Below are 17,436 nucleotides of genomic sequence, written 5' to 3'. Positions count from 1 at the left end.
TGTCTAACGTTTTCCTTTAATATTAGAAAAGTTGTAAAAAACCTTAGTTATCAGTACAGAACAAAAAAGAATTATCCCTATCATAAAAAATACTCCTAGGAGTTGTTTGAGAATAGTATTATGAAATAGAAGGTAATTAAGTAAGACTATCTAAGCTAATTTAATATATCTATCCCTTTGATATATCATCTGTATGATAAATTATGTTATTATAATCATCTAAATATATACTATTTATAAAATTTCCTTGTAACTAAAATTATGCTAATAATAAAAGACTATCTCTAGTGAATATAAAGGCATCTAATTTTTTATTTATTAAAAATATTAATAAAATTCTACATTAATTAAACTAAATCTAACAAAATTTTGTAAATAAATGATAAATTTTAAAAATAATCAATGATATTAAAAATATTAAAGGTAAAATAAAAATTTACTGTTGCTTGTGAATATTACTATTTTAGAGCCACAAATTTTGAACTAAGAAATAAGCTAGCTTTATGTTAAAACTTAAATTAAATCTTTTTTAAGTATAGAATAAGAGAATAAATTAGTCTTGTAAATGAAAATGTTATTGTAGACTTAATCTACATTTAAAACAAATTAATCTTGAAAGTCTTATGAAGCAATTTTTTTAATAACAGAATAATCAGTATTATTAAATATTAAAATTTGCTAAGGGTTTGTTTAGCAAATGATCATTTATAATGAAAAGGCACATGCTCTTATTATGTAGCTATCAGGTGTATAAATAACTTAAATTTATTATGATTAAATATCATATTTTGCTAAATTTGCACCATATATGTATATCACTTACTAATTTTCTTATAAATAATAGTCAGCTATCAGAGAAAAATTCTTCAGATTAAAAGCTGTTTCAATATTTTAATTGTATGCCAAAATAAAAAATATTTAGCTCTTAAAACAAGTAACTAATCTCAGTTTTTTATTGTATTAAAATTTTTGTATATAATCTGTTGATAAATCACCTTCATCGTCTATTTTGATTTCTTTAATAAAGAGCTATTGAGCGATATCGAAAACCAATAGCGTTTTTTTTATTATAAATATCTTTCCAATATCATATACTTACTGTATAGATTAAATGTCTGATGAACCTTAAGGATTTTAATAGAAAAATGTTCCTTATTTAGCCATACCAATGTTTAAACCTAAGAAACCACTTTAGAAACCTTAATAAATTTACTAATTTTGAAGGTTTATGTAATGAATTGTTGAACTATCAGTTCTTAAATAAAACAAAGTATCTAAATTCACAAAATTTGTATTATAATTCCACTTTAACAATATTTATATGTAAGTGGTACTTGCTGAAGCATTGAATAAAACTTTGTAAATCAGTTAATTATTAAGAGTTATATATTTATAAGTTGTAATAATTGTACTAAGCTAAAACACGTTCTTTATTACAGTCATCTAAGTTTATCCTTAAAGCACAGTAGAAACACAATACTTATAAGTTAGTTATGGAATGTTACAAAAATGTGTAAAGAAATATCTGTATTTATTTTAGAAATTATCATCTATCATCGTGTTCACATCAATTATCTATATTACTTATGGTAAAGTATGCTGATCTATTACATTAAGCGAGTAGTCTAGAACAATGAATAAATTTTATTTTTAATCAAAAATTATTAAACAATTTATTTTAGACTCATTTTTGATATAACTTATCATCTAAAATGAAGTATTTTATATTTTAATTTAAACTATTTATTTTAAATCAAAATTTATATTTGATAAATAAATTTGATTTTGACTTATAGTAATAAGTTAGCTATCATTAATTAAAACGTGTTTTATTGCAGTTTAATACTAATTCGAGCAATATGAAAGAACTATTTAAATTTTATCATCTAAGATATTTATGCAACTTCCAAAAGCAACAATCATATATTTTTGACTGGATTGCAGAGTGTAAGAAACAATTTATTAGTTTTGATTGCTAAAAATTTATTGTTGCTGTTATTGTAAATCAAAAATCTATACTGAATTAGAAAGAAGTACAGCTATGTAATAATTTTGAAAGACAACAAAATCTACACAACTATCTTAATAGAAAAAAAAACTTTTGTAATATTTAAGGTCATAAGAGCTAATACTATTCCAGATGATAATTTATCCTTCGGTAGAACAGCTATAAAGCAATTAAGTTACAGTATCAAAATAAACTTTATTTATTTACTATTAGTTAGATTGCATTTACTAAGAAAAAGCAGAAGTAACTGATATTTTTTACATGTTATTTTACTAGTTTATGTTTATTAATTCAAAGTCATTACCAGCTACAAATAAGTTTTTCTAATTACTATCATTAATAAATAACTTAAGGATACTAGGATTATTTATTTTTAGTTTTATTTAAGACAATAAAGTAAACTAAGCATCAGCTACCAGTCCTAATTGGTAGAGACTTAACTTATTATCAATCGTTAAAATTAATATATATATGTATTAATTTTACAAATAATACTAAATATTGACAATATTCTATTGCATCTAAATTTATGATGTTATTTGTTAATCTATTTATTAAATTTATAACACAAAATCGAATTAATATATTAGCAATTAGCCAACAGAAGAATTAATTAAAATTGCATTATTTATATTTCCTATCAAATTTATTTGGTTGCAACTAAGCTTGTTTTGTGAATACTTATAAATAGATTGACTATTTTATATAAATATGTAAAATGATAATTAGTCTGCAGAAGTAAGGATATTTAATATTATGAAGTTTGCGCTCCATGAGCAAATAATATTTTCTGATAAAACTTTCAATGTTATTGCATCTTAGTTATCCTATAATTCATTTATTTTTATTGTATTTGAATTAACCTATATGACTTTTCCATCAAAAAAGTACACTTTCTAATTTGAAATTGGTATTTAAATATAGTTGACAAAACTAACTATGTTGTTTGAGAATCTAAATGTATTAATAAATAAGTTTTGACTATTCTATTCTGTAGATGTAATAATTAAAAGATCTTATGAAATACCTTTAATAATACTCTAGGAATTGATTATACCTTGTGGTATTTAACTTATTTATATTTGTTATTAATTTTCTAAAATAAATTCATAGAGTTAATTATTTTATTTTACTAGAATTAGCTTCCCAAAAACAAAATCACATAATACAGTGGTAGTTTCAAGCTACACGCTCAGAGTAAATTAACCATTTTCTGAATTTATTATGTTTAAGAAGCCATTATATTTTATTATATTGTATGATTATTAATATTACAAAATATCTAATACCTTTTAATTATTACTAAAAGATGCCTAAGTATTATAGTTTTAGCTACAAATTCTAGTTTAAATGCATTAATTCAAAGCATTTTGGCTTGTTGAGTTATCTTCACAAATACTTACGCATTAGCTTTATTAGTTATCATCAATTTATAATAACATTTACTGCTAGCAATCCTAATAAACGCAATTATTCTAAGAATAATCATATTGAAAGTGTTAATTGCAACCTTAACAAGTATAACTAAACGTATTTTGGTCTAAAATGCAATTTTTGCATCCTTAATAGCACTGTGATTTAACAACAGCAATATTTGTAATCTATATTAGTAAACAGAGAAGTCCTATCATTTTTTGCTTTTAATTAATCAAATAAATAGTGTGTTTGAATTCTTTTTTCAATAATTAATTTGTCTTAATATACAGTTATTTCTTCTTCAAATTAAATATTAAGTATTTACTCTTATTCTATCTGTGTTATAATAAATTATCATTTTCGATTCTAAATTTTTCTTCTGGATTATAAAGATCAATCTCTGAGAACAAACTAAATTTTTTGTAGAAAAATACCTTTTTCATTTTATTAGATTTTGAAGTAACTTTTTTTTATATCTAATATTAATAATAATAATTAATACGATAAAAAATTACATATTAGAAAAGAGGCCAGCAATAGATTTTGTATAAAATATTATAAAAAACATTTCATAAATTTTAATTTTTTATAAAAAAATATAATTAAATATTGTAATAATAATCTAATTAAAAATTGATAGATAAATATATATAATTTATTAAATGATAAATAAAAAAACACTTAATTTTAAGAAAATAAGTAAGTAATTTTGAAGGTAAAAGTTTAAAATGTAAAATCAAAAAGATAATATAAATGAATAAAAAAATGTTTTTTAAGTAATTAATTAATATTTTAAAATGATAAGAATATATAAGCATAATATTTTATTATAAAAACAAATAATTTATTTATTTATTAATTATTTTTTGATAATATATTTAGCTTTATTTAGCTTATAAATAATATTAATATATATATAAGTTCGTTTGTTTATTGAACTAATCTCAGTTGCTTTATTTTTGTTCCTCTATTTCTTCTTTATTATCATCTTTTTATTCTACTAATTTTTCAGGCTATGCAAATAAGATCTTTCCATTTCTATCTTTAACTACCTTGAAGTACTTGGGAGGTAAAACTTTATTGATACCAGAAGTTAGAACTACATTATTTTTTGACATAAAGAAATCAATTCCATCGTTAATAGCCTTAACTAAATCTATTTCAATGTATACATCACAAGTTTTTCTCATTCCAGAAATAACTTCCTTATCGCCAGGATATCCAATAGCAAAATGAATATGGTTTCTTTGCATTGTCTTTAAACCTTCCTTAGATATAGGTTCCCAGAATTATTTATATGTTCCATGGACAACGATTCCAAGAGAAGATGCAACATCTAAAGATATTTTGTCCAATAACTCTTCATCGTTAATAGAAGATATGGTATGTCCCTAACTAGCTCTAATAAACCACTCAATCTTTCCGTTATGTTCTTTTTAAATCATTTCAAATCTTTTCTTATCGTTGTTATCTACCACGCTTTTAACTTTATCGAATGTTATGGTACTGAAATCATTTCTGGACATGATCTCTTAAAGTAAAACATAGCCATCAGAACCCATATTGAGACCTTCCTTTTCTGCGCCATGTCTCAAAAGCCATGCAAGCTTCTTTGATAATCCAACATCTGGATTGTCATCTCTACGCTTTCCTCCGTAACTCTTTTTCATACTATCTATCTTATTTGTTACTAAAATAACTTTTCTTTAAAAATAAATAATTTATTAATTAATTAATTATCTTTCTAATATGTGCCTAATTTGGGTTTTATTATCTAAAAATCAAAATAAATATTAAAGTATCTAGTAGCTCTTTTTGTGCATTCAATATAGACAGTGTTATAAATAATAATTCTTCTGCCAAATCAAAAAAAGTAGTTTACAATCTATCCAATAAGAATTTTAATTAATTTAAAAAAATAACAAACCTACAAACAGACAAACAAACAAACAAACAAACAAACAAACAAACAACTTTTATAATTTTGAAAATATTTATAAAATAAATTAATATTAAATTTGAAAATCATTATTAATTAATTTTAGACTTTTATTTTAAAAAATGTTTTATTTATAATTAATAACATTAATTGAATTTAAAAATTATTTACAAAAACTTTTAAATAATTCAATTTTTCAAACAAATAAATTTTAGATTTAAGAATAACAAGATAATTATTTTATTTTTAATTTTAGAAAACCTAAATAAATTAATTTAATTTAAATTTACTTTTTACACTATTTTTAAAAAAATAAACAAATTTAATATAAATTTTACTTACTTTTATTTGTTTAAGCTTTTTATCACAAACGGAAGACTTTTTTGTTCAAGATTTTTCAAAATATGAAGTCTGTCTCAAACATATTTTTAGAAAGAAATAAAAAAACATTACTAGGAATACAACAAATTAAAAGTGAAAACAAAATTTTAATAAAAATTAATGAGAGATGTAAATAAAGCAATAAATTATAACTTTACCTTTAACTTTTTAGAAAAATGATATTAAGTATAATAAATTAAGTGGCAATTCACTCAATCCCCTCCCTCCTCTTAGTTCAAACTAAAAATTAAATTTATAATTTTTAAAAAGTTGGCTATTCGAATTCAAGAAATTAAATTATTTTTTGATGAAAATTATAATAGGTAAAAATTTTAAATCATCTGAGTTGGCAATGAATTTTTCTTAAGATTTAGAAACTGTTTTTAAGAGTACAATTTTATATTCTTACAAACATTTTAATATTAACTTCAATAATATTTCTAAAATATTTGAATTATCTTTGTATTATTGGAGAATAAAATGCTTCGTTTTTCTAATTTAAAATTCAAAAAACATGGAAAATAAGAAAAAATGGATTTATTAATTTTAAAATTGTTAAAGGATGGATAAATGTTAAATGAGATAGAAATTATAAAAGGATTTTATTTAGAATGAATAAATAAGATTGATTAAGATATACATTTTTGATAGTATTAAATATACTAATAAGTGTCGGTGAAAATTTATTATTATTTGAATTTTTGATGATTTTAACTCTTTGTGTTTTTTAATGTTAGATTGATAGATAGATAAATAAATAAATAAATAGATATGAGCTATCATTAAAAAATAATTCTTAAAATTAAAGTTTTTAAGCTTTTATAGGAAAATAGAAGGATAAAAGAAACAATTGAAATTTTTAATAGAAGAAATTAATAAAATGAGTAGTACACAAAGGAAAGGAAGTAATGAAGGGACAAAGAGGATGTATAATAAAAATAAAGATAACCATTCTTGAAAGCGAAATCTGATCATTATTTTATTAATTATAATTTAGGATTAAGCACCACATTGGAAGTTAAATTAGCAAGCAAGGTAAATGAAATATCATTTGTATGTTTGTAGTTTTATTAATAAATGCAAAAACTTATTTCTCTCCTTACACAGAGTAATGCAAAAATAATTCGTTAATCACTGACTGATTGAGCATACTGACTATCTGACTGACTGATTGAAATAAATAATAGCAAATTTGCAAGCAATTAAACCATTCAATTTCTAATTTAGCAAATGCAATTTAGTAACAAAATAATTAAAAAATTCAAAATATCAATTAATCAATCAATCAATCATTCAGAGTCTAGTCTCTTAAGTCATTAAATAATTACTTACTTACTTTGTATGATTTATAAGCCATTTAAAGTCTCACATTTTCCTTATCTGTTTGATTAAAAACAGTAAATGCTTCTTCATCTTCTCCTTAGATAACTAATAGTGGCTCTCGCAACTCATAAGTAATTTATTTAATATTTACCTAACAAAAACTTTTAATTAACTAGCTATTTAATTTAAAACAGTAGACTTAACAAATTTCCTAGACAGAATCAAATTAATGTAAAAATCATAATAAAATAAACTATTTTATATTCTAAATGTCAAATAAAAATAAACTATTTATTCTATTAAATCAGCAAACACAGATCCTCAGAGAATAGTTGTTAAAAAGCCAACCATAGTAAAACAAAAATCGATGGAAAACTTATAAAAGCAGCCTCAAGAATGTTCAAGCAGTTAAAATAAAAGTAGCAGCACAAATTAAAATAACAACAATAGCAATAATAACAACATTAGTAACAATAATAATAGCAATAATAACAGCAATAATAACAACAATAACTAAAAGATTACTAGTATGCAATCTCTAAACTAGATTGATAGTAGAAATTAGAATAAGAATAGAGTTTCTCAACCTAATTCAAGTAAATTTGTATATTTATTTATTTCTTTATTGTAAATTATTTTAATTATTTAGATAATATTCAAACAAACACTCAAAGCAACAGTGTAAAAATTATTCAGGAAAGGAATTCAGCTTCTTAGAATTAATAGCAGCAATAAAATACACAGAATGGAACTTAAAATTAATAGCAAAAGGTTATTGCTAAATTAAATTCTAACACTTAGTCTAATAATTAAGTTTAAAAAATAAACTCAGTTTCAACAAACAATAATAGTATGAATTAAAGATAATCTAATGAAAAAATGGAAATTGAGACAAATAAGACTGCATAATCTGCAGAAAAAAAAATTCCAAATTTAAATTTAAGTAAGCCATCTTTAATAACAGCTTAAAACAATTAAACTCAACAAAAGCCTGCTAATTAATAGCAATAGAATAACTAAAATCTTAATAATCCAAGTACTAAACCTAATAGCTAAGATCCTAAGAATACTCAGGTCGTATAAAATAAACCAAGCTTATAAAGTAAATATTAAATTCTTTAAAATTAAAAATATATTTGAAATTAATTTAAATCAAAAAAAGGTAACAACAACAGCAACAATCAATCCCAATAAAACAAAAACTAGATTCAAATATAAAGCAATTAAGAAAAAATAAACAACTAGCAATAAGAATAAGTTTAATAAAATAACTCTACCTTGCCTTAGAATTTGTTTGTTAGAAAGAATCCACTTCAAAATATAAATTAAACAAATAATTAAACTGCTTTATTAAACTAGTAAACTGCTAATAATTTGAATAAAACCTCATCATAACCAAGTATTATTAATAAACCTTCTATTTCATTGGGCAAAAATTTACTTTTAAACAATTCTGTTAAGCCAAGTCAAGAAGTTTAGCAAAATAACAACCTCAATAATAATAAACCTACGATTCCTCCTGCAAATCAAAATACAAATAATAACATCTCAAACAACCCAAATTTGGTAAAGAATTCTCAAACAATCTAAAATGATTAAAAAATCAATTAAAATTAGGATAATAAATAAAACCCAAGTTTAAAAACTCCTTCACTTAATTTAAATATGAATAAAGCATAGCAAAATTAATAGCAGCAAAATCAAAACAGCAATTCCTAAAGACCTAGTTTGGGACTAAACTAAGTTGCTAAGCAAAATAATTAATAACAAAATACTTAATCATAAAACTCAAATGAAAAGTAAAATACAAATAACTTAGTCAGAAATGTCCCTAAACTAGGATAATAAACAAATTAATAATCATTATAACAAGCAGTAAATATACCTAAATAATAATAATAGCAATAACAATAGCAATAATAATAATAACAGCAGGACAATCTCAATTCAAATTAGCAAGAAAAGTTGTTTTAAAGGTAAAATTCATTACAATCAACCTAAAAGATGGAGTAAAATAACTAAAATAATACAGACTCTTAAAAGCAGTTAAGACCTATTGAGTTGAAATAATAAAATTCAAGTTAATTCAATAAAACTTAAGAATAAGCAAGGAGATCTACTTCAAAAAGCCCTATTAAAAAATAAGATACCACATATACAAACATCCATTAAAAAAAGCTACAATAATAATAGTAAACCAACATATCGTAATAGTAAAAAAATTAAGTTAATGCTTAAGAAAAGCAAAATTAATAATAGTAAAATATTGAATCAGGAACTTAGAAAGCAACAACAGCTGAAAATAAAACAACTAATTTGTAGACAGGATAAATAAATAGATAGGAAAAACCTTAAGAGTAAAATTTAAAATAAATTGAACAAAATAATTTGTTAAAAGTTTAATAGATCAAATAAGGTCAAGAAACATTAACAAATATTTAAACAGATTAAAAGTAAGCTTAAAATTAAAATTAACCAAAAATAAATTTGCCTATTCAAAATAGTAATATGTTAATTGCAAATAGAAATCAGTTAAGTAAATAGATTAACAATGTTCAAGATTAAAGAAAAAATGAGATTAAAGAAGATAACAAATAAAAATAGTAACAATAAATTTAGTAAAAAAGCGCATTAAATGAATAGCTTGAGTCAAAAATGGAACTTGAAGAAGGAGAAATATGCTCTCCAATAGAAAAAGCTGATGAAGTTAAAATTGAAAATAAACTAATCAAGGAAAATTAGATGAAAAAAGCTAATTAAAATTACTCTACAGATTCAAAATCTGAAAGAAAAAACTCAAGCAATGTAAATGAAAGCACTAAAGTTTAAACTGATAAAAAAAACTAATCTGAAACCAAATAATTACCTTAGATTAAAATAGCAGACATTAAAAAATAAAACTAAGTTGAATAAAATGGATAAGTCACAAATAATACTTCTAAACAGAGTGAAATTAAAACAAAATAAATCCCATAGATAACCTTGTAAGATAATAGTTAATAGTTAAAAATTACTAAATAAGATAATAATTTAAATTAGTCCTAGAATGAAAATAGGAAATTATAAGAAAGCAAAGTTAATACTCTAAATCAAGTATCTGCATAAAATTCTAAGGTAGAAAAATCAGAGGATAAAAAATTAGATAATTAAATTGTAGAAGACTTAAAACCATAAGAAAATGCATAAAACAAAAAAATTCTTAAATTAGAGGAAAAGTTTTAAGAAAAAGTTGAAAAAGTGAATTCAGTAGAAAAATAAAATTAGTTAAATTGTAATCAAAGTGAATAAAAGGAGAAATAAAATGAAAATAAAGTTATTGAAAATACTAACTTGGAATAAGATAATTAGAAAAGTCAATCAAATTAAAATATAGACAAAGCTTAAGAGATCTAAGAACCAATTCAAGATGAACAAGAAAATAAATTAATAGAATAAAATTAAATTAGAACTTCAGAATTAGATCAAGAAAAACCATAGGAAGAACCAATTAATAAAAAAAGGTTGTTTTCTGAAGTTGTTGATAAAAATGTTTAAATTTTTGAAAAAGAAAATTTGAAAAAAGTAAAAGAAAATAGCTTTGAAAAACATTAATAGATTTTCAAAAAATTAGAAGATTAGTATAAAATTTTATTAGATAAAAATACTAACTGCGAATAAAAAAAGACAATAGATTTGTATCCATAATAACAGCAATAAAGCAAATCTCTATCTGAAAGGTTTAATTCTGTTGTTGATTTCTTTTAAAATTTCATTACAAATAAAAATATTTGATCATAAATAAATCTATAAAAAAAGCTAATATTTTATTTATTATAAGTTAATTTTAGTTAATTAAAAGTAAATTAAATCTTTATTATTTTTATGTTTTTTATTTTATGTTTTCAATTTTTTGTTTTTATATTAAAATTTTATTTCATTTTATAAATAAAAAATCATTCATTTATTTATTAATTAATGCTTTTTATTATGTTTTGTAATATTAAATACCTCAAATCTTCCTCAGAGCATTCAAATATAAATAAATAAATAAATAAATAAATAAATAAATAAATTTGTAATAAATATAGTCTTTATCCCATTCTAATAATATTAAAAATGAGAAACTACCTTGAATCTATTATCTAATTAATATAAAAATTTGGATACAATTTCAGAAATTTAATTAAATAAATATAATAAATAAATTGATATCTTTATAATTATAAACATACATAAATACATAAAATAATGGTTTAAAGACCAAGAAAAATATATTTTTAAATATAAACAGCTTTTAAATATTTCTTTTAGTTTTTATTTAACTCTTAAAAGACTCTGAATTTATCTACACAATTTATTTTATATTTTGATTAACAGTTATTTATTTAATATAGAAAAAAATTTTTAAATAAAAATTTATTGTTTTATTAATATTTTCATAAGTTATTTATTTGGAAAATTTTTTTGAGTTAATTAGTTAGTTAGTTATTTATTTATTTATTTAGTAAATATTTTAATTATGATTATTATATTATTTATTTATTTATTTAGTTAGTTATCATTTAGAAAGTTATTTGATAAGAAGGAGATTGTAAAGAAAAGTAATGTCATCGACAAATCTTAACTCAAGATTGAGAGTATTTAATGCCTATTTTAGAATTTCAAACTAGAAATTGACTGTATCTAAGTCAGTGTTCATAGCAACTTTAATTAGTTTTATTTCATAAACTGAAATGACTTCTTTGTTAGTTCCAATTACAAATTCAATAAAAGTTTATAAAAATCTGTAGTCAAATATTTTAGCTTCTTTTAAGTCGACTGGAATTTATTTGCTGATAGATTTTATGAGAGTAATTTCTTTGATTGTTTCTATTAACTAATTAATATCTATTTAGGCTATTGTAGGTATAAGTTGCTGCGAATTAATAATTTGCTTCAATTTGAAAAATTTGAACTATTTATTTATTAATAAAAAAGATTATTTATTTATTTATTTTTATTTAATGAATTAATAATTTTAATAATTTAAATTACAATTAAGTCATCCATCTAATCTTCATTTAAGGTTTTTTGAATGTATTCAATGATGAAGTCGTACAGTATTTCGATAAATTTTACATTAGGTTCTATTTTAAGAAAATTCTTTAGCTATTCAGCAAATTTCTCAAAAGTATTTAGTCCATGCAAGCAGTTCCAAAGAGAGTGAATAAATTCTTGAATTGTTTACAAAGAAGGGTCTAAGAAGTATCCTCCAATTGTTTTGTCCTGATAATAATTAAAGAAAATATAATTGAATTAAAAAAGATTTTCTTAAAATTATATTATATATTAAATAAATATTAATTGTATTTACATAGTAAAAGAGACTTGTAATGTTTTTTCTGAAGTTGGAGTCAGAAAATTAGTATTATGGGAAAAGATAGTTTCTGACTTTCTCTACTTTCTCAATGACTGAGAAAACTACATCGTCAGAATAGTGCTTTTATTTAAGGATATCATAAAGAGTCATTTTTAACATTGAAAAATCAAGAGGTTGTATTTTGATTAGATCTTTATAAATATCTAAGTAGTAAAGTAAAATATCTTTGCTATCACTGAGCATAGCCATAATAGCATTCCTTAAATTATCTAAATCTTCTAATTCAAATTTTTTAAGGAAAATTATTTTGTCTGATAGCTTAGAAATAGTTTCATCAATGAGCTAATTTAGTGGATTTGAGTTTTCTATTTAGTCTAAAAGACTTTTTCTAAATATTTATGAGATCAAAAAGTTATATTTTTTATGGAAAAACAAGACTTCTTGAAGATCAAATCCATATTCGAATAGTTTATCTCTAAAAAATTCTCCAACCAATTTTAGTTGCTCTTCTGAAAACTAAATTATAAAAGAAAAATATTAATTAACAAATGTATGAATGAATTAATTTGAATTTTTATGAAAACTAAATTTTAAAAGAAAAATATAAACAAACGAATGAATGAAAGAATGAATTAATTATATTATTAATTTTAATGAGAAGTAATTTACCATAAAATATTTATTTTTATTTACTGATGAGATTATTTATGCTGTAGCGTGTTAAAGTAAAACTATGCAGTTGTTAACATATTAGTTAATTTCTTCTTTGATATCACTCATTTTTAAAGTATGGCTGAGTAAATTTGTTAAATCTTATTTAATACAATTTAAGTGTTTATCCAAGAGTTTGTCACTAATGTTTTTCTTTTTTGTAGGAGAGCTTCTTTGTTCTATATTTTATGATAATTAATCTCCAATATTATCAATAGATTTTAGCTAAGGAACAAAAATAGTTTAATTTCTCTTTCTCTCGTTGAGGTATTTAGGTTAAGGCGAATTCATCTCATCATCATTTTCCTATATTTAACTCATCTAAACAACCTCTATCTTATAATTTTGGTCTCCATGCTGATAGTCAGGAAGTTGCTTTAAACTAAATCTCTTTTCTCTATTTCTCCTGGCTTAGTAAATTTATTCTAGCTATTAGTCTCTTTACTACTAAATTTGTATTTTTCTTTCCCTTTATTTAATTTTAATTAAATTAAACATAAAAATATTTAAAAATTAAACTCATTTTTAAGAATATTCTTTAATAAAATTCTATGAATTTTATGACATATTTTAAAGCTTTTTAAAAATAAATTAACCTTTTAATTTTAAATAAAAATATTTCATTTAAATTTTATAATCATCAATTAAATCTCTCAAGTAAAACAAAAATAGTAAACTTAAAGAAGATGGGAAGTTATGACTGATATGATTATAATAATTTTCAATAAAAGGATTTATATTTTTATATTAAATAGAGATTATGAATGATTAAAAATTCATAAAAAAATGTAATGAAATATTTTTTAGATTTTATGAAAATGAACCTTTTAAATTTTATAATCATCAATTTTATCCTCCAAATTAGACAAAAAATAGCAAACTTAATGAAGAGGAGAAGAATTAAGCAAGAAGGTAAATAAAAAAATATCTGTTACAAAATATTTATTAAATTAATTGAACTGATATGATGTTAATTAAGTCCAATGCTTTAACTCAAAAATAAATTTATTTTCTGGGAAGTTTTTCTTTTTATTATTTTAGAAGCTACATGGCTCTACTTATTTGTTTAAAATTTCTATGTAGTTTAAAGCATAACATATAAAAAAATCTCTATTTTTATATTAGCACATATATTCAAAGAAATTAAATTTAAAGTTAAATTCAAAAAAAATTTTATTTTTTATTTATTAAATTATCAAAATGATTTATCAAAATTTTTAAAAAATTTGTTTTAATTGAAATAAAAATTACGATTAAATAGCTCTGATTTGAGTGTCTTCAACTGCAGGTAAAATTTTAATAAGGCTAGATTTTCTATTTGGATTTTGGGTATTGTAATTAATGGAGTTATACGAAGTGGATTTGCTGGTAATATCTGGGATTATAATATTTGGATTGCTACCAATTTATGTGATAGAGCTGGATAATTTATTATCTAGTGGGATGAAATTCATTGAAGATACTTTTCTATGGCCCTATTTTTTATTAGAGGTCGTTGAATTGCCAACTTAGTTAAAAACATTGGTTTATTATTATTCGATGTAACTTTGCTGGATTTACTATTTTGACATTTATTGGCTCCCGAGTTGTAATAAAAAAGACTGCTTTTTTAGGGAGTAGTTGAAAGTTTGTTATTTTTTAAGTTTTCTTGCTTATTCAGTGTCAGAAAAATCTTTAAAGAGGGGATCATTAATAAATTCTTTGTTAACAAAGGCCTCTCCTTAGTTTTAAAGAGGGTTTTTCTAGTCTCTGTAAATGATTTTGTCATCTTAATTCTTTTCGTTTGATGGAATTATTACTTATGAGATACTTCTTCCAATTATATTTTAGCTATTTCTTCTTTAAATAGATTTCTTTTTCTTTTCTGATGATTAAAGTTAATTTTTTTAAATCGAAATATCCAGAGAATTTGATGAGCTCACTTCGTTTTTTTTTTCAGTATCGATATCGCTGTTTTATTCATAATCCTCACTGTTTTTGAAATCATGTACCATCGATGATTTTCTCTTTAAATCCTATATTTGTTAAATAGATTTTTTGTATAATTCATGCGGTTGGGGTTTAACTTTCCATCTTTGATTATTTTATTCGAAGTTATTTTAAACTTAAAACGATTGCTTATTTCTACTTGAATTATTATTGTTTGTTTAATTCAATTAACTGTTTTAAAAATATGAAGACTTTTCTAAAACTCCTTCTTCTAGCACATTTAATTCAGATTAAATATTTTTACTATTGGAATCATTTTAAAATAATTTTTTCTATGGAGTAATTTGAGTATTCTTATTATTATTATCGCATTTGTTTAAAGAAAATGAAGTTTTTACTTAAGGAGATGAAGAAAAATTAATTAATTTTGAATCATATGAGGGAGAATTTTACAAAGAGATTGGTGAGAGCATTTGTTGCTAAATTTAGAAATTATCAATATTAAAAACATGCTCAGAAGCTCTTCTAATCGGTTTAATTTATCCTTATTCTGATTTGCTATTATTAGATTTAGTGGTAGTATTATTATCATTATAATTATTAATACTGTTATTTTAATCAATATTATTTTAACTTTAGTGCTGTTAATTCAGTTAAAGAATGTTCAAACCATTGAAGTAATCGCTCTAATTACTTATTGACTTATTGATGTCATTCAGAGATGATTAGTCAATTTTTATATATCCATCTTAAACTCTGTGAATTTTTGACACTTAACTTGTTTGGTTTTTGTCTCTTCTTTAGATTTGCTTTTATTATTGTTATTGTTATTATTATTGTAATTAAGGACCTTGCATTTTGACTTTGAATTGCGGAAAGGTTAGTTATTGCTACTATTAATCTGTTTTGATTTGATAGATATTATTGTTGTCTTATAATTATGAAGAAAGAATTTAATTATTTTCTGTATGAATTTAATTAGTGGTGCTAATATTGATTGTTATTTAGCTTTGTTCTAATGAATTGTGTGGCTTATTAATTAAGTGATTATTAACATTTTTCTAATTCTTTGAGCCATCAGTGTTTATTATGGATTTAGATTATTATTAATACTGCTCTGTATTGTCCTTACCATCTCTTTTCCATTTGTAATAAGGAAGATCAAGCATTTATGAAATTCTATTTTGAGAATTCTTCTCGAATATTTATTTTGCTTGCTTCTGCAAATAAATAGTTTCAACCATTTTCTTTTGAAGGTAAGGAATTTCAAGTAGAATATTTTAATTGCTTTCTTGAGCATTTTGTTTGTTGTTGGAAAGCAGCTTTTGGTTGATGTTTTAATCACTTTGATTTGTGCTGTTCAAACAGGTGTTGATTGTATTGTTGAACTTATTTTGTTTTTTACTTGAAAAGTTATTATCTTGCTAAGCGTTTGTTTACTTAACTTCTTAGATTTTGAGCTTACAATACAAATTGAAATCCAGTTAATCTCTCATCTCATCCATCTTTTTATATTTATGCAAATCTTAACTTTAATTTTCATTTATTTTGTTTTGAGTTTGACTGCTATCAAGAGAATGAGGTTTCTTCTATTCATGCTAGACTTGGCTCATAGAAAAAGACATCTTTTTACTGCCTTTATGTTGCTGCACTTATTCAGTAAGAAATTAGTTTTAATCTGATTGTTAAATATTGTGAGTTATTTAATCATTTTGAAAGATTGCATCATGTCTTCCTGGAATTTCATTTTAAATTTTATAGAAAGTGTTTTGAGATCCTTTTTAGCTTTCAATTAAATTATATTCTATTAATGACTAATATTTATTGGAATCATATTGCGAATATCTAGATATAAAAGTGCTTCTAGATACTTTGTCTCTAAATGAAATCACTTCTTTGCGATTATTAAAATACCTAGGCTAGCTATTTCCATCTGCGTTCTTAGTTGAATTAGATAAATTTCTAATATTTGGTAGAAGATTCTAATTTCTCGCTAGATTGGTATGAGACATCGATTTCTTATGGACACTCTTCTGATTAACAGGAGATGCTAATAAGGATAGCTTGGGAGATTATTGTGGCGAATTATTCACGTGATTAAAAGAAATAGTTTGAAATTGCTTGCTAAAATTCCTGTCTGAATAGCTATTCTAATAGGCTACAAAATCTTAATTTGCTTTAAAGGAGTTTAAGTCTACTTCGTAGTTGAGCTTATTCTAAAATTTGCCTATTTTTTGTTAAGCTAATTATTAGTCATTTTTTGTCTTCATTCTTTTTATTAATTAAAATCAATAGCAATTTACTCAATCAATCTTAATACTTTTAAATAATTAGTTTATTAATTTATTAATTAATTCCAAATGTTTTCAAATATTATATCGAAATCTGCTC

The 17,436-nt window shown here is 22.2% G+C and overlaps 4 protein-coding genes across 4 annotated transcripts; 1 reads left to right on the top strand and 3 right to left on the bottom strand. All coding sequences in view use genetic code 6, as the record gives it.

Moving 5' to 3' along the window:
- Positions 1–2,416: 2,416 nt before the first annotated feature.
- TTHERM_000854289 (hypothetical protein) lies at positions 2,417–3,867 on the bottom strand (the record flags this gene model as incomplete). Its single annotated transcript, XM_012797337.1, has 2 exons — positions 2,417–2,429; positions 2,495–3,867. 2 exons carry the CDS (start codon positions 3,865–3,867, stop codon positions 2,417–2,419), a joined length of 1,386 nt encoding a protein of 461 aa, XP_012652791.1.
- Positions 3,868–4,368: 501 nt separating this feature from the next.
- TTHERM_00854280 (RNA 2'-phosphotransferase, Tpt1/KptA family protein) lies at positions 4,369–5,094 on the bottom strand (the record flags this gene model as incomplete). The annotated part of the gene is made up of 1 exon (XM_001014494.1): positions 4,369–5,094. The coding sequence occupies one exon, from the start codon at positions 5,092–5,094 to the stop codon at positions 4,369–4,371; it is 726 nt and encodes a 241-aa protein (XP_001014494.1).
- A 2,340-nt stretch (positions 5,095–7,434) lies between these two features.
- On the top strand, positions 7,435–10,838 carry TTHERM_00854270 (endo-1,4-beta-xylanase, putative; the record flags this gene model as incomplete). Its single annotated transcript, XM_001014493.2, has 3 exons — positions 7,435–7,663; positions 7,717–8,169; positions 8,230–10,838. The coding sequence occupies 3 exons, from the start codon at positions 7,435–7,437 to the stop codon at positions 10,836–10,838; spliced, it is 3,291 nt and encodes a 1,096-aa protein (XP_001014493.2).
- Positions 10,839–11,604: 766 nt separating this feature from the next.
- Positions 11,605–17,315, bottom strand: TTHERM_00854260 (hypothetical protein; the record flags this gene model as incomplete). The annotated part of the gene is made up of 5 exons (XM_001014492.2): positions 11,605–12,000; positions 12,081–12,311; positions 12,400–12,921; positions 13,075–13,585; positions 14,368–17,315. The coding sequence occupies 5 exons, from the start codon at positions 17,313–17,315 to the stop codon at positions 11,605–11,607; spliced, it is 4,608 nt and encodes a 1,535-aa protein (XP_001014492.2).
- Positions 17,316–17,436: the final 121 nt, after the last annotated feature.

Source organism: Tetrahymena thermophila (genome assembly GCF_000189635.1).
Source record: "Tetrahymena thermophila SB210 genomic scaffold scf_8254663, whole genome shotgun sequence".
Lineage (NCBI taxonomy): Eukaryota > Ciliophora > Oligohymenophorea > Hymenostomatida > Tetrahymenidae > Tetrahymena > Tetrahymena thermophila.
This window is presented reverse-complemented; position numbering and strand designations above follow the sequence as displayed.